The following is a 22,612-nucleotide window of genomic DNA, read 5'->3' on the forward strand; positions in this document are numbered from 1 at the left end:
ATTGCTTATAAATTGTTCAAAATGGAAAAGGAGATATAAATATAGGAATCATATCTTTTGTTCCTGAATTTTTCACTCGTCTTAATTTTGGTCCCATTAACTTATAAATAATGCATCTTACGCTCTTATATCTAATGGCTTGTTTGTATAAGAATATTCTGGTCGTTATTTTATAGAATCTCACAATCCAATATGTTCAGCACAAGGTTAAGAAAAACATAATTGAAGGTGCATCAGATATTACTCTTGTTTGCTGTGAATGAAAGACAAACGGGCTTTGAGTTTAACGAGGTTAATGCTTCAATTATGTTTTCCTTGTTCTCTTAACGAAAAATATGAAACAGCTTGGTCCAACATTTGACCAGATTTTAATTTCATAATTAATATTTTGAATATATTTCAGAGTTAGATTTAAGAAAACATAAAATAAATTTTTCAACAAAAATATATAATTTAAAAACTTTTTAAATAAAAATAAAATCGAAATTAATAGAAGTTTAATTACTTAATACTTTTTCAACTTTAAAATATATATAATTTTCTTAATTTAAAAATAAAATTATCCTCCCTCTTTTTCTTTCTACGCGACATGGCTTCTTTTTATTGTCATCGTGGACCTAATAATCTGGCTTTCAATCTTTTGGAAAATCTTCGAGCTCACGGAAGCAATATTTTAATTCCAAACAAAGGATGACAATAGTTACATTTGTGTAAATTTTAACCATAAATTCTTGTAACATGTCGGTCGAACCCTCGAGACTTCTGTGCCCACAAAAGATTTGTACCGTAAATCGAAATCAAATGATCTTAGTGATCATATTAGGGAGAAACAAAAATACAAACATTGAATTTTACAATTGAATATTATGATATTTTCCTCACGTGTTTATCTCTCCCACAAAATCATATTTTATATGGGAAAGGATTTAAATGCAATTTGAATTTAATCAAATTAAATTTGGGACTGAAAAATAAATGTGAAATATTTTTTAAAAAAATTCAAGTCACTTTTTGATGTCTAGATTATCTCCCGTCTACACAAGATGGAAACAATTTTCATTTTTGTTTAAATAAAGTGAATCTTTCTTGCGTAACTTTTAATTGTTTAATTTTATTTTTACTTAACCGAAATGAGAAATATATTAATGCATAACTGTAACTCGTATATACGATAATCTTGGTGAGGGTAAACTTTTCATCGAATCTGATTATATGGAGATGAAGAGCTGTCATTGGGAGACAGTGCATCAGAATGACAAACATTAGGAAAAGCTTCATTACCTTGTGTTCCAATCTACACAGCAACCAATAACTCCCTTCTTCTTTTTTTTTCTTTTCCTTTACCCTTGTCAATACGATACCATTCAGGAGCTAAGGGACTATTCGATGAAATTCTGTGTAGTAACATCATGAGATCAAAGCTCGGAGTGACAAGACTACTTCTTCTGATAACATATTCTTGTCTTTTACCATAAAATCTAGCATAGTTGCCCGCAGATTGTCATTACAATAATTAAAAATTAACTTCGCTTATGACACGATGATACGATCCATGAGAAGGAAGAAGGCTTGCAACAAGAGTTGGACCCAGCTGTTGTGATAGAAATAGATTATCATCAGGCTCAAGGAATTGAGAAGCTCGAAAAGAAGACGACTAAGTACAAATGACTATGACTTTGAGGTTCCTCATAATATGCGTAAAATAGCGTCAAGAGTAAAAGTGAAGGTTGTATTGTTTTTTTATTTTATACAATTAGTTAGTTATGCCCTAACATAGTATAAGTATAATGGTTTTGTTATGTTTTGAAGGGCAGAAAAATAGATTATTCTCTTCTCATTTTCTGATTCTTCTTTTCCTTTCTCTTTTTCTAATTCTTTGATAAGTTTGTAATTAAGCCCTATTTTACAGCTCATATATTCATATTTGACTTTTATTTTATTTGGTGTTCACACTAATTTATATATTAATTATGCAGTTTAGTATAAATATGCTGCAAGTATACTTTTGGTGTGTTTTGAGTCCAAATTGATAGAAGATTAGAGCTTTATAGCAATCAGCACGCCCAAACCCTTTTAACAAGCATGAGGGTGCTTCAAGCCCATGCACGGTCATGCTTAAGGCCTTGCACGACTGTGTTCATCTGCAAGAAGCCCAATTATCAAGAGTCTTTAGAGTTTTCAAACCCTATTAAAAGGAGATCTCAGGCATCGTAAAGGGGACCTTTTTGACACCTAGTCTTTGACACTTCTCATCTCCTTTCTCATGCATGAGATCCTTGGCATATGTTTAGCGGAACTTAGAGCTTCGAGCGATCATACTTGAAGACCGAGAACTCATCTAATTCTAGTTTGCTTTTCTTTATGGCTTTGTTTATAATTGTTTTAGTTCTTTTCTTTAGCATAAGTAACTAAGTCCATAGCTAGGGCTATGAGAACTATTGTCCATAAATTTATGGGATTTTGACGTTTGAATCTAAATTTGATTTATGTTTTGTGATTAGATTTTATCCTATTGTGCTTCTCTCTGAATCCTAATTAACTATATCGTCAGGCGAGTGTACCTCGGTTAATTAATAGATCTATAGGGTAAAACGAGACAAAGGATTAGGTGGACCAAACTAATCTTTCTCTTCTAATCGTTATTAAATTAACAAATTTATAAGTTCCTTAAGCTTTCTCAAATTGATGTCTTGCATAACTATTGGGGATGTTAATTTAGAGAAAAGAATATTAATATTACATGACCATTGAGTATTAGTAGTATTCGTATGAATGATTGGTAATCACAAGGAAATCAGATTTAGAGTTCAATAGAAAAATAACATAAAGGATTGAATGAGAAAACCCATATGCCCTAGGTTCCTCTCCGATAAGTTTAACCATTCCTTGCTCTTAGTTTTATAATTAATTTTATAAATTCTTATTTTTAATTAATCTCGTATCTTTGAAGCTTAAACAATTGAATTAAGAAATTCTTAATAATTGAAAATCAATTCTTGTAGGACGATATTTTTAGAACTTAATTCAAGAACTCTTTATTACTTCTCGATGGGTACACTTGCCCTCCGAACATTCTTCTTCTAATTCCTCCTTTCTTTCCCCTATTCTATTCTTGTCTCTCTCTATTTTTGAGCTGGGTCCATCAATTTGGTGCTTTCATTGAGAGAAGTGGTTATGGAAGGAACCTCAAAAACCATTGATTACGTCACATGAGACATTCCTTTCCACCATGTGAACCATGACCACCAAGATGGAGACCTTAGAATGCTAAATCACCAAAAACAAAAACACCATTACACTATTCATGGGTGATACTAGTCAACCCCTCAAACTACCTACCACCATCAAATTAGACGTTCCTCAATTCAATGAGATAGACCCATTGGGGTTGATTTTCAAGGTGAACCAATTCTTCGACTTCCACCGGACTGCTGATGACCAACAGTTGAGAATTGCCTCCTTCTACATGGAAGGAGAGGCGCTGGGTTGGTACTAGTGGATGCATACTAATGGGCAACTTTTATCATGGGTTGCCTTCCTACGAGCCTTGGAACTCTATTTTGAAATGGAGTTCGACAATCCCCAAGGTGCGTTGTTCAAACTAACTCCAATAGGAACAATGAGAGATTATTAGACTCACTTCGAGACCCTTGCTAATAGGGTGGCCTTTCGACTACCTTCTACTTAAGTTTTCTCATATACGGGCTCAAACCAGAAATCTAGCAAGAGGTGATTTCATTTCGCTCTAACTCACTTCCCGAGGCTATCAGTCTTGCAAGGCTTTAGGAAGAGAAGCTTGCTACTGCTAAACTCACATTGAGATATTCCTTGAGTTTTATCCCTACAACCTTAAAAGCCACTATCACTGGCCTTTTACCCACTCCCACAAACACCCAACCCTTACTTCTGACATCAATTAGCCAAAACAATAATAAAAATTCTTTCTCAGCTCAAAAATTTATGTTTGATGATCTTAAGGCGAGGTGCAAAAAGGGCCTTTGTTACTGGTGCGACGAGAAGTATGTCCATAGCACCACTGTAAAAAGCAATTCCATCTTTTCCTCACAGCTCCTGAATTTCTGTCAATGGAGGAGCTAGATCGGTTATTCGAGGTGATGGGTCATAGTCTAGACCCACAACCCTATCCACCATATGACACAAATCCAGGAGAAGCTCATATTAGTATTCACTTGTTAACGGGCCAATCCACACCGCAAACATTACGGGTCCAAGGGGTTATTAGAAAGTCAACAGTTGCAATTTTAGTGGATAGTGATAATACTCACAATTTTGTCCAGAAAAGAGTGGCTAAGTTTTTGGGCCTAAATGTGCAAGAGGGTCAACCCTTCTCAATCTTTGTGGGCAACGAAGATGAGTTGAAATGTAATACTTATTGCCCAAATGTGGGTCTTAAAATTAGGCCACATTAATTTCATGTGGACTTGTTCGCTTTTCCGCTTTCAAGTGCAGACATTGTGTTAGGAATCCATTGGCTCAAGTCCTTGGGTCCAGTTTTAACAGACTATGACACCCTTACCATCATAAAAAATGGCTAGGTAGTGTAATTAAAGGGAGAAACCAAGCCCAAACCAGCCAAAGCTACAGTCACCCAGCTTAAACTCCTCTCATCCACAAACACCATAGCTGAGCTCTTCCATGTCCAGATCAAACCCACTTCTCCACCACACACTCCAACTGAACTGTTATCCACCCAAGTGAGTCACTTACTTGACCAATATGAGCAGCTATTTGACACACCTAATATCCTTCCACCCTCGTGACCAACTAACCACAAAATCTCAGTCCTACAGGATTCCAATCCCATGAATGTGAGGCCATACCGGTATCCCCATTTTCAGAAACAAGAAATGGAGAAGCTGATTCGAGAAATGTTGAATGCCGAAATTATCCAACACAATAGCAGTGTGTTCTCATCACCGGTCTTATTGGTCTGGAAGAAGGATGGAAGCTAGAGATTTTACATCGATTACCGCGCATTGAACACCATTACAAGTAAGGATCAGTGGTTTAGTAAGTTAGATTTGCGAATCTGAATATCACCAAATCCGAATGAATGAGACAGATATTGATAAAACGACATTTCAAATTCACGAAGGACATTATGATTTTCTCATTATTTTGTTCGAACTTTGCAACACCCCAACCACTATGAACGTGTTGTTCCAACCTTATTTGCGCCAATTCTTCATAGTTTTCTTTGATGACATCCTCATATATAGCAAATCCTTAATTGAACATGTCCAACATTTGAAAATTGTGTTTGATTGCTTATTAGCTAACTAATTTTTTTTTTAAGGCAAAGCGTATGTTTTCACAAGTTGTAATTGAGTATCTTGGGCATAAAGTGTCCCATTATGAAGTTGGATCTGACCCAGAAAAGATATGTGCCATGACTATCTAGCCTGTACCCATGAATATCAAGCAATTACGCGGGTTCCTGAGACTTAATAGGTTTTTGTCGCAAATTCGTCCAAGAATATGCCACTATTGTGTTGCCTCTAACAAGTTTGCTGAAAAAAGATGCCTTCAAATAATCTCTTACAGCCCAAGAAGCTTTTGAAAGTCTTAACCGTGTTATGGTCTCAGCCCTAGTTATGTGATTACTGAATTTTCAGCAAAATTTTATTCTAGAGACGGATGCCTATATTAAATTATTATTTATTGAGTAAGATTTTAAAATTATTGTTTCCTATATTAAATATTGTTTATTTGCCTTTGAAAAAATAAAAAATAAAAATCTATGATTATTTTGATTCTTATAAAAATTATGAGTTATATGCATTATATAATAAGTTTTTATGTGGACACAAACCAAAATATATGGAATATGAAAAAAAAAAGTTAATTTGACCTTTAAATATTAAAAAATTATTTAACCTTTGTACAATAAGAAAAAACTACAACACTATATGAGTGACATTATGCTCATAAACTGGCGACAAAAACGTATTTTTTTTTTTTAAATGAAGAATGGAGGTGAACACCACACGATTTAGACCAAATCCTTACCCCTCTCTGCCAAAGAAAAATAAAATGCAAAATTGGGGACACTAAAGATTTGAGTGATTTCTGCATTGTCCTTTGTGTTTGGCGGATAACAGGTTAATGGACACAGTAGGGACTAGTTTTGTTGCTTGAAAAGGTGAGATAAGACTAAATGTGAATCAAACCATTTGAGTCAAATCATAGCGCCAAAACCACCATCAAAGATAAATAATAAGGTATCGATGCAGAGAATTGAAAACTGTAGTGCGAGGACGGAGGGAGATGAGCGATGGGTGGCACCAAATTTTATTTTTAGTCTAAATCACAAATATCACAATCTTACTTAAGTCAAACAAAATTATTATAAACGACAAAACATTTTCTTTGAATTTTTCTAACATAGCTACATCCCTAAATACTATAACTTGAAGTCATACGTTAATTTAAAATAACTCTACACTAGTCACTAATTGATTCATGCAGTCAGTATCAGTAGCATATGCTTTGAAAGGGAACAAAAAAAAAAAAAAAAAAGATATATGATTTTCTCTTCAAAAATGATATCATATAATTATATATTACAAACATATATAGCTGATAATTTTATTGTTATTAAGTTTTTTTTTTAAATCAAGATTAGTAGAGATTTTTCAAAATCTCATAACTAAACTACTTAATTCCAGCAATCTCAAAAATTTATTTAGAAATTTACTCCCTAATTATAACAAGAACGCTCGGGTGAGAATCTGAATTCGTATCTTATATATACCTTTAAATTTATTTCTTTATCATTTGAATTCTTTACATCATTAATCATGAAAATATAATACCATAGCAATTGAAAACCAACCAACAAGTCAAAACAAAATAACTCCATAGGTGGTCTTCATAGTAACTTAAAATTACATTTATAAACCACATTTGGTGGAATATTTATCTGGCTACAAAAAATGACACTGATCCAATATATCAGTTTAGTAGTACAGTATTTTACAGCCCAAGTGAGGCATCCGAAGAATTTTCAGTTTTGATGAAGACAATCAGAAAATGTAACACGTAGAAACAATATATTCCAAGCCTCAATTGATGTTTCAGATGACCACTTTTTATGACACTGACAGGTATCTAAAATCGAGTTAAAAATAATTAAAAGAAGATAAATATTGGCTTAGATCGTTCATCCACATATTTAAGAGGGTATGTCAAATCATGTGTAACCCGATTGTATAATACAAAATGACCAAAAGTGAACTCGGTTATTTCATCTTTTCCCTTGTTCAGTCTTATTAACAGCCTACTTAAGCCAAGCAAGCCTTCATGTGCATAACTTTTCATCTCGAGTTACCCTTGAGCACTATTCTCACCCACTACAAAATTCAGCTTTTGGAATTGAAATTTAGCAATAGTTGGCTTAGAACGTGGGAATAAAAATGTTACATTATATGCACCAAATAACCAAGTTCCTATATTCGAAGTTGCCGCAAATCAAAATGTGTGTACAGTGTATATAGCACAAAATGAGCAATCTGAGTTTGGTTATTTCCCATCTCTACCCTGAATTATGCAAGGATTTGAATTAACGAGAGCCTTGTTCATTCTTAAAAAAATCAGTCTCACGTGCACAATTTTCTCAAAACACTCTCCTCAGACCCACTACAAAAAAAAAAAAAAAAAACTTTTCAGATCCAAAAAGTTCAAGCAAGAAAGTGAGCAAAAAATTCAAGACCAAAATTACACTTAAATTAATCAACAGTTAAAACAACAACGCCCAAAATTGCCAGATCTATGTAATAAATTTCCACCGCCAAATCGTAAAAAAGCAAAAGAAAAACCTTTGGCTTTTATTTTCCATAGACGCGATTGAAAGAAACAGAGGCAGTTACAACAATGGGGTTTGTTCTCCGAGTAAAAATACCTGGGAAAGCCCAGATCTCGGTAACGGAGTCAGCCGGTGTAGATGTGAACTTTAACGGCCAAGATGAGGATTGAATAGAGAGCAAAGAAGATGAGTGTGTGAATGAAAATAGCTTTTCCATTGGTCTTCATGCTACCGAACTCTAACTGCTTACCGTTTCCGGGAAAGGAAAAGAGTAACCCAGGTTGAAGCAGCACGAACAGCACCACGCCGATTAACACCGGTGCCCAATCAGCCATTTTTCTCACTCAGAATCTTTCAAATTAAAAAAAATTAAAATTAAAATTGGTGGCTTTGTCTTTCGGTGAAGAAAGTGGTAGCTTTAAGGGGATGAGAGCGTTGATGAAGAGAGCGAAAGGGACAGTTGGAAATTTGGAAGCACAAGAAGAGGGTAGCAGGTGCGAGTGTTGGTCTTTGCCTCGTTGAAGGGTGGGTGGCTATGCTTCTCTGTGGCCGATTCTACCATTTCATTTACTAACTTCAAGTTTTCGCCGACATCGATATTTCCGGGTCCGGATCTTATTCGTTCCGGGTTCGGTTTCTGGGCCCCACCCACTACTGCTGCCTTGGAATTGATTTTGCCTTATCTCACATCCCATCCTTATCCTTCGCTTCATGCTTGTGACTTTGAGCTATCATTCCTTAATTATAAAGGTTTGATTACTTTATTTTCTTTCAAACAATAAAAATATAATTTATTTTTAAAAAGTAATATTTTTTATAAGGTTTTTTTTTACAATTTATTTTCTTAATTTTATAATTTATTCGTATTTTAGTTTTTTATATTAAAATAAAAATAAAGTGTAAGTAATATTAACTTGCTCGATGACTAAATTATTGTTTAAAAGACTAAAATATGAGTAAGTCAATATATTGGAATTAAATGGTAAGAAACAGATATTTAGAAAATTAGAAATAAAAAGTAAATAAAATTCTATTTTTTTCATTCTATGGTTCGATTACTTTCTTGTTTTTTAAAAGGTAAATATATAATATAATTCTTAAAAGGTATATTTTCATTTTTGGTATTTAAAAATTTTATTTTGTATAATTTAATTTTTAAATGAGTTAATATATTCATATTTTTCTTTTTGTCAAATAAAAAATGAAAGTAAAACGTACGTAAAATTAATATGTTCATGACCAAATTATTACATCGACAATCTTAAATACCAAATTGTTCTCTGAAAGGATAAAATGCAAACAAATTATTACATTGAAGGATTAAATTGTACAAAAAAAATTTTGTTAGCAATAAAAAATAAACAAAGTGTCATTTTCAGAAACCTATTCATGTAAATACTTCTTTCTAATGACACTCAAATCATATTTTCATTCTCTCTGGTTTAAAATAAAGTTTTATTATATTTTCTTGTCTAATATTTTAATATTTTTATTATTTTAATAAATAAGTATAAACAAAACCCATATGCTTTTATTATCTTAAAATATAAAAAATTATAATATATTCATTTAAAATTAAGAGAATTAATAATATTAAAAGATAAAATAAATAAATAAATAGTTTTATAAAATATGCTTTCCACACCTCTGAGCAGTATATATAATTTATTTTAAATTTTAACCTTTTTTAATATAAGGAAAAATAACTATAAAAGTGCTTCTTATTAATGTTTTGTCTTTTAGTGCAACATTTAGTATAGTGTACTAGCACTTAATTTTAAACATCATATTATTAATCATAGTATTTTGAAGGTAAAATAAATATTTAAAATCTTAATTTCGGTATTATCGATTTTACAATTTCATCTAAAATTTTTGTTTCCTTTTTTAAGTAACATAACTTATAATAAATATGTAAAACTAGATATTAATTATGTTTAGAATCATTCTGAGTCATTTTAAAATATTTATGGATTGATTGTATGCTTTTCTTTTCCCTTTAATTTCTGTAACGTGCGATTTTAAACTCTTAAGACTTTTTTAGCTGATTAAATCTCATTAGTTTTAAAATTATAGAAATTTAGTTCTGATAATTTTTTTAACCTAAAATTATTATATTCTATTTCTGTGCACAAAAATTTTACAAATTGAATTAATTAAATTATTATTTATTCAAAATTAACTAATCAAAATATTAAATTTCGTCCAAAGTTAACCCTATTTGCAACTCTTGCAAAATCTTTTAAGATTTTAAAATTTTAAAATTATTTAATGTTCCAACTCCATTGCAAATCCTTCAAAATTTTGAATAAAAAAAAGGTATTTTAAGTATAAGAAAATTGATGAAAAATAATCAAAGGACTAAAACCACAAATAAATTATAAAAACAATTAAATTAGTATATCTAATTTTTTTATAAACCATAAATATTATTTATCAGAGTCTTGAGATTGTAACTTAAGTTGGAATAATCTCCTATCAATTGATTCACTTAATAATAATAATTTAATTTATTCTAATTGTAGTTAATTCTAATTTTTCACACTTAAATTTTAATATTTATCGTATATATTATTTTATGTCACTCTTCTCTCATTATTTATTGGTAATATTTATTATATTTGTTTTTATTTCCCTATCTATCTTCTCTTTAATGATGCATGCGTGCCTGTCAAATGTTATTCTTAATCGCTTAAAGTTCTCATAATATTTTTGTAATAAGAAGAAAAAGAAAAATATATAAAATAAGAAGTGGTGAGATAATAAAAATAGAAAGAAAAAAAACAGATAATATAAAAAACTGAGAGAATTTTAAATAGAAATGTTATTGTTATTATTATTGAATTACACCCTTTTATTCCACTCTCACCACTGCTTATAGCATAAGGAAAGCCAAAGAATAAAAAGAATAAACGGAAGAAAAGAAAGGGAAAGGCCAACCTTTAGAAAAGTTGTTTTCTTTGGAAAAGAAAAAAAAGTCCATTCAGCGCATGCCTGTGTGTTTTCTATGTGCATTTGGGTGATTTGTTTTACAGCTTTTGTAGCTTCTTTTTCTTTCACCTTCTTTTAATTTTGTTTTGTCCAACTCCTTCCTTGCATTATGGCATAAAGGGGGAGCCAAACCAAAAAGGAAATAAGACTCGTCATTGGCCACTAAATGGGCAATGATGTGTTTTATCAGCCACATTTTACTGCCTTTGTTTAATGCAATTAATTGAATACAAATCCCATTCTTAATTTCAGGTGTTTTGTACCCATTCGCTAGCAATAACTGGCCTTGTGGGATTGTTGACCAACAAAGAAAACGATGCCTTTCTTATCCAGAAAAAGGTGCATATAGGCCCGGATAAAAAGGAGAATAGATGTTAAAGTGCATGATTGATTATTTTTATGCTAAACTTTATAGGATTCCTATTCCTTTTCTTGAGGGATAGAACGCAACATTAATTGGTGTTTTCAATTTGACATTTCTCTGGCACTTGCTCTTCTTCTTTCATTCAAGCTTTGGTATTCATTCTCTTAGAGGTATAGAATGAACGATTGGGCTGCTCCTCTTATAGCTGCCGCTATGTTTTGGCTTTTGTGCCCAGGAATGATCTTTCAATTGCCGGGAAAGAATGCACCATTCGAGTTTATGAACATGAAGACCACTGTTGCATCCATTTTTGTACACACTGTTATTTATGGTTTGTTTCTCATGTTATTCTTCATTGTTCTCAGTATCCATCTTTATATCTAGGTAGCAGCAAAGAGTATTTAAAGAAAACTAGCTAACATGCTGCTTTATTATATGGTAGATCATGTGACAATCTCTTCATGTAAACGCTGATCAATATATGTGTGCCCTTCTGAATTTGCACTACTTGACTAGTCTTCTTACTTAGCTCCTAAAGCTTTCATGAGTAGTTATCTATGTATGAACAGCATCTCATGATGCAGCACGAAAAATTATTTTACTTTCATGTAATTTTTCTTCATCGTAATTGTTGCTTTCCTTACTTCTCTCTTTTTTCCTTCTTTCTCTCCATTAAAATTAGGATAAAATTTTAAGTATAACGTGTGTTTTTAATGTTATTCTATAATTTAAATTGAAATTTCACATTAATAATGCATAGACACCTTTAATGCTAACCATTATTGTGCAGATTATTAAAATAAAATTTTAATTTTAATTAAAAAAAAGTACTACAAACACTTATTGTATTTTATCTGAGTTTTGTCTTTAAAATTAATGATTTTGTATTTTGGATTATAGGAAAAAAACTATATAAAACTAATTTGAAAAAAAAGAGTAAAGAACTTGACATGCTAAAGAAACATAATGAGTTAATGGAATATATATGCTTATTCTTGGCTTAATAAGTTTTTTTTTTCTTTATGTAATATTTTAAGTTTTGGTTAAAAGGGAGATAAAAATAACACAAGAATTTAACATGTTTTGACATAGAAAGGATGCACCTACGTCCACATTAAATCAATCAATTGGGATCACTTAATGGCTGCTAAACTAGTAATTTCATTTGCTAAATTCATTTGGGATCAGATTGATGACCAATAAACTCAAAAGGTTAGCATAATGTTATAAGGTCTCATTACATATATATGTGTAGAATCGATCTATTTAAAAAAAAAAATTGTGTTCAAACTCTATCGTGTGGAAGTTTTAGGCTAGTAACTAAGTAGAAATCGTAAGCAAAAATTAATCTTAGACCATTTGAGCTTAGAGATATCGTGATTTCTAACCTTGGTTTAAAAATAACTAGTAACCAATAGGAGGTGGAAAAAAATTTTATCTTTAATTTCACTAGCAAATCATAATCACTAACAACCAAAATTAGCTACCACTCATCACAAATTAGTTAACCCACAGTAAAATTAATCACTAATTATTTTAAAATATATGATTGTAGTGACAACTAAAAGATATTTTTTATATTTAATCATTTTATCTTATTTTCTTATTCCTACTGATCACTAATAGAAACATTGCTAAATTTACTTTTTACAATTGAAAATACAAAATGGTCAAATATGATTGTATACACAAAATTATCAATATTTCAAACTGTGATAAAATAATATAAAAAAATAAAAAAAAACACAACAATAAAAAAAAATAAAAAATAGTTGTACATATACGTGTGTTTCCCAAATCAAAAGGTGGTTCTACAAGTGACATGGTCAATGTTATCGTCCCCTAATTTTGTTGAATGTCATCCTCAACAACAATAATAGTACAAGCATTAAGATAAAGCTCAGTTCACAAAATATAGATGTAAGAGAGACATCGAGGAGGGTGAGAACTTATTGTAGAATTCCAAATTTAAATGCTCTCATATAATTAACTAACATGATAGTGCAAACTCTTGATTAGTCTATGAGATTTGTATGCATCGGGTAAATTAGTTTCTAAAATTATAAAATGATTCTATTAATCATCAACTTTGTCAAATATTAGATACTTTGTTTAACTAATATTTTTGTCATAACAATCTCAACTCTAGCTAAGGTATCAAGTTAAGTAACACCTAGAATAGATAACGTAGTCAAAATGATGTCATTCTACACTTTTAATTATTATTTTTTCATATGTTTGAAAACCAATGGTGTATAAAATGAACTATCACCATAACTAGATTTTTAAATTTCTGCTTTCCGTGTCTTCATTGTTCTTTGCTAGGTCTTGGGCATCAAGCTTTGAAAATCTATTTATATATATTACGTATTGTAAGTGTAGTCTTTTATGCTTTGTTTTTAAATAAGTGGCTATTATGAGCAAGAGTTATACATTTTGTTAATCCCTTGTTTTGTTGTTGATATTATACAATGTAAGACTTTTATTTCATTTTGTTGGTTTCTTTTATGGCTCTCATAAGTGTTGCCCTATGAGTGAATATGAGAGGGGTACTTTTAAATGAATATGCCATCATAGTATGTGTGTTTTGTGAGTATTGGTAATAGTCATTCATGTGCACCATAATGTTATTTTGTGGAAGAAAATGGAGGAAGAAAGAGGTATATGTGGAGGAAGGTGGAAGTATGACATGATTGTGATAAGGAGACAGTGAATGTCTTTTGCATCACCAATTATAATAAGGAGTTGAGATATTAGGAGTTGGTTAATGTGGTTTGGTTCAATCCTTCTAATATATGTAGTTGGTTATATAGGTCATATGCCCTCAATATAATAGGTACACTTCTTGCAAGACAATATTCTAAGAACTTATTTTAAAACTCTTTTATTATTTTTTGACAAGTACACTTGTCAACAAACAACACCCTAAGAATATTTTGCCAAATTTTAGATGTTCTTGACACTTTAATAGTTGCTTTCAGGCCACAATTGGGGTCCAATATTTGATAAAGTCAAGGATTAACTCTCAAATTTAGAATGAATAATATTCTCCATTTTTATTGTATATTAATTATAAGGTCATGGGACCTATATATACATGAGTCTGCTGGCTATTTTTGGAAGTATGGACAAATAATTCTAAGGAAACAAATCTCTGTGACTATGGGATTGATTCTAAATACATAAACCTAATATTAATAGTAAGATACAATTATGATAAAGAATAATATTACAATAAAGATAAAATATAAAACTTCCTAAAATACACAATGAGCAACACGGTTTTCACACTACCCTTCAAGCTAGTGAGTAAGTGTTCTCCATTCCCTACTTGGATATAATCCTTTCAAAGTTAATGCAGTTCAGCTCCTTGGTGAGTATGTCTGCATGTTGATTCTGAGTGGACACATATGGGGTGCAAATCATGCCACTGTCTAGCTTTTCCTTGATAAAATGTTTGTCCACCTCGATATATTTAGTTTTATCATGCTGCATCGGGGTTGTGGACTATACTAATTGCAGATTTACTGTCACAATATAACCTCATAGGTTCAGCCCACCTTATCTTCAAGTCTTCCAATATAATCTTCAGCCATAGAAGTTTACATATTCCTTGGGCCATTGCTCGAAAACTTGATCTAGCTACTATACTATTTTTTGCTCTTCCAAGTCACAAGGTTTCCACCAAGGAAGGTGCAGTATCACTCTTGTTTCATTTGAACAACATCCCTCTTCCTGGAGTTCCTTTTAAATACTAGACAATTCTAAGGGTAGCTTGTAAATGTGCTTCCTTCGGTTGGTGCATAAATTGGCTAACTAAACTCACAGTAAAAGCAATGTCTGGCTTAGTGTGAGATAAGTAAATAAGTCTATCCACTAGTCTTTGATACATCTCCTTGTCCATGGCAATATCCTCCTCTGCACTTTCCAACTTTATATTTGGGTCAACTGGAGTACTTGCTGGTTTGCAGGTTGTCTTACCTATTTCTTTGACCAAGTTGATAAATCCATATTTTACTATGTTTTTAGGTAGTTTTCTATATTGTTTTTTTATAGATAAAAGGTTATTTGGAAGGTAAAAAATGCATAAAAATATATAAATATTTAATAAAGTCAATTTTTGTCTTTAGTAACTCAAATTGTATGAATTTAATAGAATTCTGATGTAATTTTGTTGACTAAACTAGTTTTGCAAGAGATTCTAAACTAAGAGTCTTGAGGATAAGGATTTAAGAAGAGAAAATAGAAGAAAGCAGCCAATCTGGATAAAAAGAGTGAAAAATCCAAAGTTGTATACTAGGAGTGATCAATATTAGCCATAAAATGACAACTTTGAGGTTAATTTAGCAGCAAATGATGAAATTGTTCACCATTTCTGTATAAAGTGAACACTACAGAGTCTTTGCCCAGGAGGAAGAATGAAAGTGTTCACTATTTCTATATAAAGTAAACACTACAGAGCCTTTGTCTAGGAGGAAGAATGAAAATGTTCATTGTTTCTGTATAAAGTGAACACTACGAAGGCTTTATCCAGGAGAAAAAGTTGGTGTGATCACTTTGTGCACTCATTGTGAACACGCACCAGTCTGTTAGAGCAAACGCAGCTACGCGTGACTACTATTATCACTGAAAGTGATTACTTTGAGTGCATGTAGCTAATATCAGCATACAAAGTAATCACTACATAGTGCTATCAGGAATACCCTGCACATGGTTACTTTTTGCACTGATAGTTGATAAGTTCATATTTTGATATATTTTATGACTTATATTTATAACTTTAAACTCTATTTTATATATATTTACACTAATTATTTTATTAATTATTACAGTTTAGCTTAAATTTGTTATTAGTGCATTATGGAGATATTTTGGATAAAAATTAGATATTTTTAGTCCTTGACAGTGCTATGTGAAGTTGAGTTTGAATTTTGAATTTAAAATTTAAACTTAGATATGAATATTTGGAGCAATTCTGATTGTGGATAAAACCGATTTGAAAAGATAGAGCTCAATCGACTGGAAACTCAGACCACAACCTATATAAAGAGGCCTTATGCTCCATACTTGACACACTCCTACTTCTTTACACACTTTCTTCCCCTTCTTAGTTCTACCATTAGTAAGGATGACAAGCTTCCCCTTAGAGTCCAAGCAAGTGATTGAGCACCCTTCGAAAAATGAGAACTTTCTTTATCTTCTACCTTTTTGGGTTTCTTTTGTTTGAGTTTTTCTTTATGATTATGGGTTTATTTATCATGTTCTTCGTAGTTTATTTTGTTATGAGTAACTAAACCCATAACTAAGGCTATGGCGGATCCTACTACAAACTTTATGTAATTTTTATTTTAATGTTAGTATTGATTTTTCTTTAATGTTTAGTTTTATTATATTAGATTATATTGTGTATGTTAAGATTTGATCCCCTTTAGCATCCTATAGTTAGTTGCCTTGTAGGCGATCGTACCACGTGTAATTAATGGAACTATAGGATAAAACAAGATAAGAGGCTAGGTTAATCACACTTAATTCCTTTCTTTCAGCCGTTATTGAATTAACAAACTCATAGGATTTTCATACTTTCTCGACCAATTACCTTGCATAATCATTTGGGGTGTTTGCTTAGGAAAAAGAATACTGACATTGTATAATCATTAGGTGTTAATAGAACTAATTATGAGTGGTTGGCAAATATTTGAATACCAATATCAGGATTAAATTAATTAGTGTGAATACCCAATTTTATCTCGGTCCCTGTCAAAAATAAATTTCAAAACAAAAAATTAAATATAATAATTTATTTCTTAAAAGGTTAAGAAAATAGATAAAAAAACTAATTTAAAATTTAAATTTAAATTTTCAATTTATAAATATAAAATCAGATTTAGAAATGGTCAAAGTAGTTAGTAGATTTTTAGGAAAATGGATAAAAAAGAAAAAAAAAATTGATTACTGGTCATCGAAAAATAAGGGAGCCTTTATTAGGATCTAGGGTTTTAGAAAACGCCTATAAATAAGAAGCTTAGGTCTTCAGAGAAGGGGACTTTAGGTGGACACCTTTTATTTTCTTTACGGAGATACTTTGAGAGCACAAAGAGAAAAAAAAAAAGAATTCAAAAGAGAAAGCTCACGAAACAAGGAGAAATAGGAGATTCAAAAAAGAGAGAGCTTGAGAAATAGAGAGAAAGAGGAAAGAGTTAAAAAGAAATCAACTGAGAGTTAAAGCATAGTCCTAGAGATGAATTGGAAAGAACATATCTAGAAGGTTGAAGGAAAAGACTCAAAAACTCTGAGTCATCACAAATGAGTCAACAAAAATATAATTCACTTCTCTTTATCATTCGGTAAGAACTATTATTTCTTTTTTCTTTTGTTGTTCCTTTTTTTCTTTTACTCATTATATCTTTATGTGTTTTTTCTTTTGTCTGTATTAAAAAATTTTCCTTTTGCAAACCCTAAAAATAATATTTATTTTTCTAACCCAAAATCATTCAATTTTTTGTAAAGTCTAAAACAAACTATTTTTTTCAACCCTAACAATTTTGCAAATTATAAAAATTTAATTTTTCCAAATCTTAAAAATTCTTTCTTTTCATAAATTGTAAAACCCCTAATTTCTTTGCATATCCTAACCTAAAAAAAAACTTATTTCCTAAAAATCACATTCATCCATTCGCATACACACAAAAAAAGAAATTAATGCATTCACATATAAAAACTGATTCATGCATTTGTATATGAAAAAAAAAACAATTAATGCATTCACATATAAAATTAATTTCATCATTCGAAATACAAAAAAAATGATTCCATCATTTGCATATACTAAACAAAATGATTTATGCATTCACTTGTAAAACAAACAAAAATGATCCCTCCATTCATATATTCCAAAGTCATCAATGCATTCACTTTTTCAAAAGTAATTCATGCATTTATTTATATGTTCATTTTTCAAAACAATGTGTATTTACATAACATTTTAGAAGCATACTATGTTGCATTTTTCTTATTTCCAATTATTTTTTAAAATTTACTTTTAGATTAAAAATATTTAAAGTTGTTCAATGTTATACTAGCAAACAAGATTATGTTTACTCATTATTGATTTTGATTTAAACAATATCCATTGATGAATATAGTCTTTTGATTGAAAATATATGATGTTCTACACATTGCTAGTAGATAGACCTCATCTACTGAGGAGTGAATGCTTCTTTAGAATGAGAGTCGACCACTTTCTGACATAAGAGGAAGCATACTTCTAGTGTTAGAATTTACGAAACTTCTTTAAATAAAAAATAAACATATAAGTCTTTTCACTACCAATTCCTATCTTTTGTATATATATATATATATATATATATATATATATATATATATAAAAATCAATTTCAAATCTTACATTCTTACATTGAACGTTCCTAATTGGACATGATCAATGAGTTAGAATACCATAACCAAGAGATGAAGAGGAATATCAACCAACCAAAAGTAAAAATGACCAGGATTTTAAAGCCACAACGATCTCTAAAGAATTAGAGTAAATTGGTTCTTTTTAGATATCTCGCTAATGCCTATTCAGCTTTACTTCATTAATTTGAACTGAGTCCTAAGATGGAATGTCATACCCCAAGGAAGACATTTTTCTATGCTTGTTTGCCAAATAAAAATTTAACAATTGAGAAACCATCACTCTTCCATTGATTATTAATTCTTCAAAATAATTTTGCAATAATTCTAATGCTTTACCTAAGGCGTTAGGGTATCCCTTTTGTTTTGAAATTTGAACTAACATGTTTCCTTTTTGTACATTTTGAACTTTATTTTCTTACCTATTATCTTTTATTTTAAGTTCACTATCCATAATTTTTATCCCAAACAATGCAATAATGGTAGTATCATATCAAGTAACTTTGACTGTCTCATTATTCAAGCAAACGAGAAAAATGCATGTATTTGGAAACTTTATCTTGATATATGAATGTCGTTGTAATGAACGGTCACAAAGATTGGATTGCAATTGGGGCAATTATTTTGGGAGAAAGAAAAAGGTTTGGATCAAAGAAGAATAAGTGCAATGGGACAACTTTGTGTGAAATTAAAATAATTTTTCTTACGAAAGATGACAACACCTTCTTTTTAAGAGTACAAATGGAAACAAGTTTGAAAATAAAAAATGTGATCATACTTATAAATTAGACCCCACTTGGACATCAAAAGATTGAATACATTATGCCACAAGGATTTCCTGATTACACTTTACTTCTCCCAGATATGATAGTTGGGATCTCTTTCAAGAAAAATAAAGATGCAAAAAAAAAACAAAAACAAAAAGGATGGGCAAAAAAAAAGAAGGAAAGATTCGATTGTAAGATTTGAAAAATACCAAAAAGAAAAAAGAAAGAAAAAGAAAAAGGGTTTCATGAAATAAAAACAAAAAAAAGTTACCAAAAAGGATCTTAAAAAAGAGAAACTTGACTATTCTTTTTTGCAAACCCTAAAAATAATATTTATTTTTCTAACCCAAAATCATTCAATTTTTTGCAAGGTCTAAAACAAACTATTTTTTTAACCCTAACAATTTTTCAAATTATAAAAATTTAATTTTTCCAAATCTTAAAAATTCTTTCTTTTTATAAATTCTAAAACCCCTAATTTCTTTGTATATCCTAACCTAAAAAAAACTTATTTCCTAAATTGAATGAGAGTTATTTACTCATCATTTTTGTTTGCTCTTGTATTTATTTATTTGTTCTGTATGTCTCTCGTTTGTTTCTTTTTTTTTGCGTGCAAAAATCTCATATTAAAAGGTATATCAATTTTTCATTATTAAAAAAATAAGTCTTTTGAATCCACGCAACGACCAAATAATTTTGATAGAGTAGATGATCCACCTTCAACGTTGCTTGGATCGTAAGGGTTTATTGAGTAGCCGTGTGCTAACTTGAACCCTGTACAGGAGTGGATTTACTTAAAAATGATAATAATAAAGAAAAATCAAGTTTTTCACAAAAAAAGAAAGAAAGAAAATCTTTGAAAATTATTCAAACATAATTTTCGAAAAAGAACTACATGGTAGCTTTGATTCTTCCGTTACGTATAGAAGATACATAGGAGAGGAAACCTGACCCGTCAAGTCTAATTTTTTAAAAAACTTTTTTCAAGTTCAAATATTGTTAAAATTGTTTTAAACTAAGATTAATTTTAGCATATTTTCTTTACAAAATTTAATAAAATTAATTTTTTATTTTATTTTAAAAAACAAAAAATAAAGTGTTAAGATAATTCTTTTTTTTACTATATATTTCTTTAATACTAAAAATAAAAAATAATAATATTTTTACAAATAACTCATTCCTTTAATTCAAATAACTTTTATTGTGTTTCCTTATTTTTAAAAAAAACATTCAAATCTCAAAAAAAAATTGTAAAAATTAGAAATAAATATAAAAATAATAGTAGTAACAAATTTGAAAATAGTAAAAGAAATATTAATTGGTTTCTTTTAGAGTGAAATAAATATTTTGAAAGTTAAAATAAAATTTTGCACAATTAATTAAAAGGTAACTGTTTTAACCAACGGACGTAGTAGGGTGCTAATACCTTCCTTACACGTAAGCGACTCCCGAGCCCAAATCTGGTTTCGTAAATTTTTTTTTTATCAAAATTTTTTTTCAACGTTTTCTTTAATAAACTTTGGTGGCGACTTCTTGTCATCGTCGTCCCGTCGTGGCCCCGGTTGCGATAATTAGAACATAAAAAAGTGTAGTAGTTGAACCCATAAGTCCCAGGTAGGGATGGAAACAGGCCAGGCCAGGCCAGGCTAGGCCAGACTTTACTCTAAATAGGCCTGACCTGTAACATAATTATTAGGCCTGAGCCTGACATGTTACCTGTTAAAGGCTTTATTTTAGGCCTGGCCTGGCCTGTTTAAGTGGTTTGGCCTGGCCTGAAGCCTGTTAACAAAGCCTGTTAAAAAAAATTAATATTAATAAAAATATAAATATTTTATTATTAAATTAGTTTATACATTTTTCTAATTTCTATGTATGTTCTTAATAATTATTAAATAATTATAATAATATTTATATAATTTTATAAATAATTTTTAAAATATTATTTAAGTATTAATTATAAATATTTTATATTAATTAATTTATATTTATATTTTTTATTTATTTTTTAAAATTATATAAATAGTAAATATTTTAGTTTTATTTTAGAAACATATTTTGTTTATTTAAAGACATCTTATATTCAACAAATAAAGTTATAGTAAATACATAAAATTGATAAAAAAAAATAACATTCACACAGTTTGTTGAATCAATTAAAAGAAAATTATATGTTTTAAAAAAATAAATTTAAACTTACTGCAATATATATATATATATATAATGACAATAATAATAACTATTAAATTAAAAAAATAATTACAAAAAATAACACTTATAAAATTTATTGAATCAGCTAAAAAAATTATTATATTTTAAAAAGTAAATAAATATCATCATTATAAAAATTGTAGATGATAAATACTTATATTATAAAATTTATAGATGAAGAAAAATAACATATGAGCATAGAAAGAATTATTAAAATTTATATTTAAATTAAAATAACTTATATTTCTAAATTTTTATCTTAATTAAAAAATGTGATAAAACTTAATATAAAAATTTAAACTTAATGTACTATATATATAAAATGAAAACAATAATAACTATTAAATTAAAAAATAATTATAAAATATTTAATTTTATTTGTCTCATTAATTTGTTATTTTAAATTAACAAATAAATGTAAAATTAACTACACTATAATATTAATGTAATATAGAAAATATTACTGATACAATAAATTAAAACACATACTTATAAATTACATATAAATTGATAAATTGACTAATAATTTAATTAAAATATGTGCAAGTTATAAAAATATATATTATTATATAATTTATTTGAAATTATATTATTTATATTATTTGTTACATGGTCTGATATATATATATATATATATATATATATATATATATATATATATATTATAATAAGTTTTTTATTTTATTTTGTTATTATTTTTTTTATAAATTTTTACTTTCAAATAAAATATAATTCAGATTTAAGCAATCTCTATTTATTATAAATAAAAATAATTATAACATAATAAATGAATATAATAATTAAATTAATAATAATAAAATTAAGAGTATAAAAAATATTAATATTATTTTATTATTTTATTTTTAAATTTTATTTCATTTAGTTTTGATTACGTCTTATTCATGTTCAAAGTCTTAACTATTTTTTAAATTGTTTAAGTATAATAATTTATTATTAAATAAATTTATTATTTAAAAATTGTAATCATGTATAAATATTTTTAATTTTTAATATAATATAATTTGTGTTTATTATAATTATAAA

The 22,612-nt window shown here is 29.1% G+C and overlaps 1 protein-coding gene across 1 annotated transcript; it reads left to right on the plus strand.

Moving 5' to 3' along the window:
- The first annotated feature begins 11,273 nt into the window (after positions 1-11,273).
- On the plus strand, positions 11,274-11,692 carry LOC113863698. Its single transcript, XM_027497356.1, has one exon. The coding sequence runs from the start codon at positions 11,358-11,360 to the stop codon at positions 11,562-11,564; it is 207 nt and encodes a 68-aa protein (XP_027353157.1). The 5' UTR covers positions 11,274-11,357; the 3' UTR covers positions 11,565-11,692.
- Positions 11,693-22,612: the final 10,920 nt, after the last annotated feature.

Source organism: Abrus precatorius, unplaced genomic scaffold, assembly GCF_003935025.1.
Source record: "Abrus precatorius isolate BTA unplaced genomic scaffold, Abrus_2018 Scaffold3, whole genome shotgun sequence".
NCBI classification, from domain to species: Eukaryota; Viridiplantae; Streptophyta; class Magnoliopsida; order Fabales; family Fabaceae; genus Abrus; species Abrus precatorius.

What these genes read in the sequence shown, in the direction of transcription:
- LOC113863698 (XM_027497356.1), top strand. Translation starts at nt 11,358, where the DNA reads ATGAACGATTGGGCTGCTCCTCTTATAGCTGCCGCTATGTTTTGGCTT.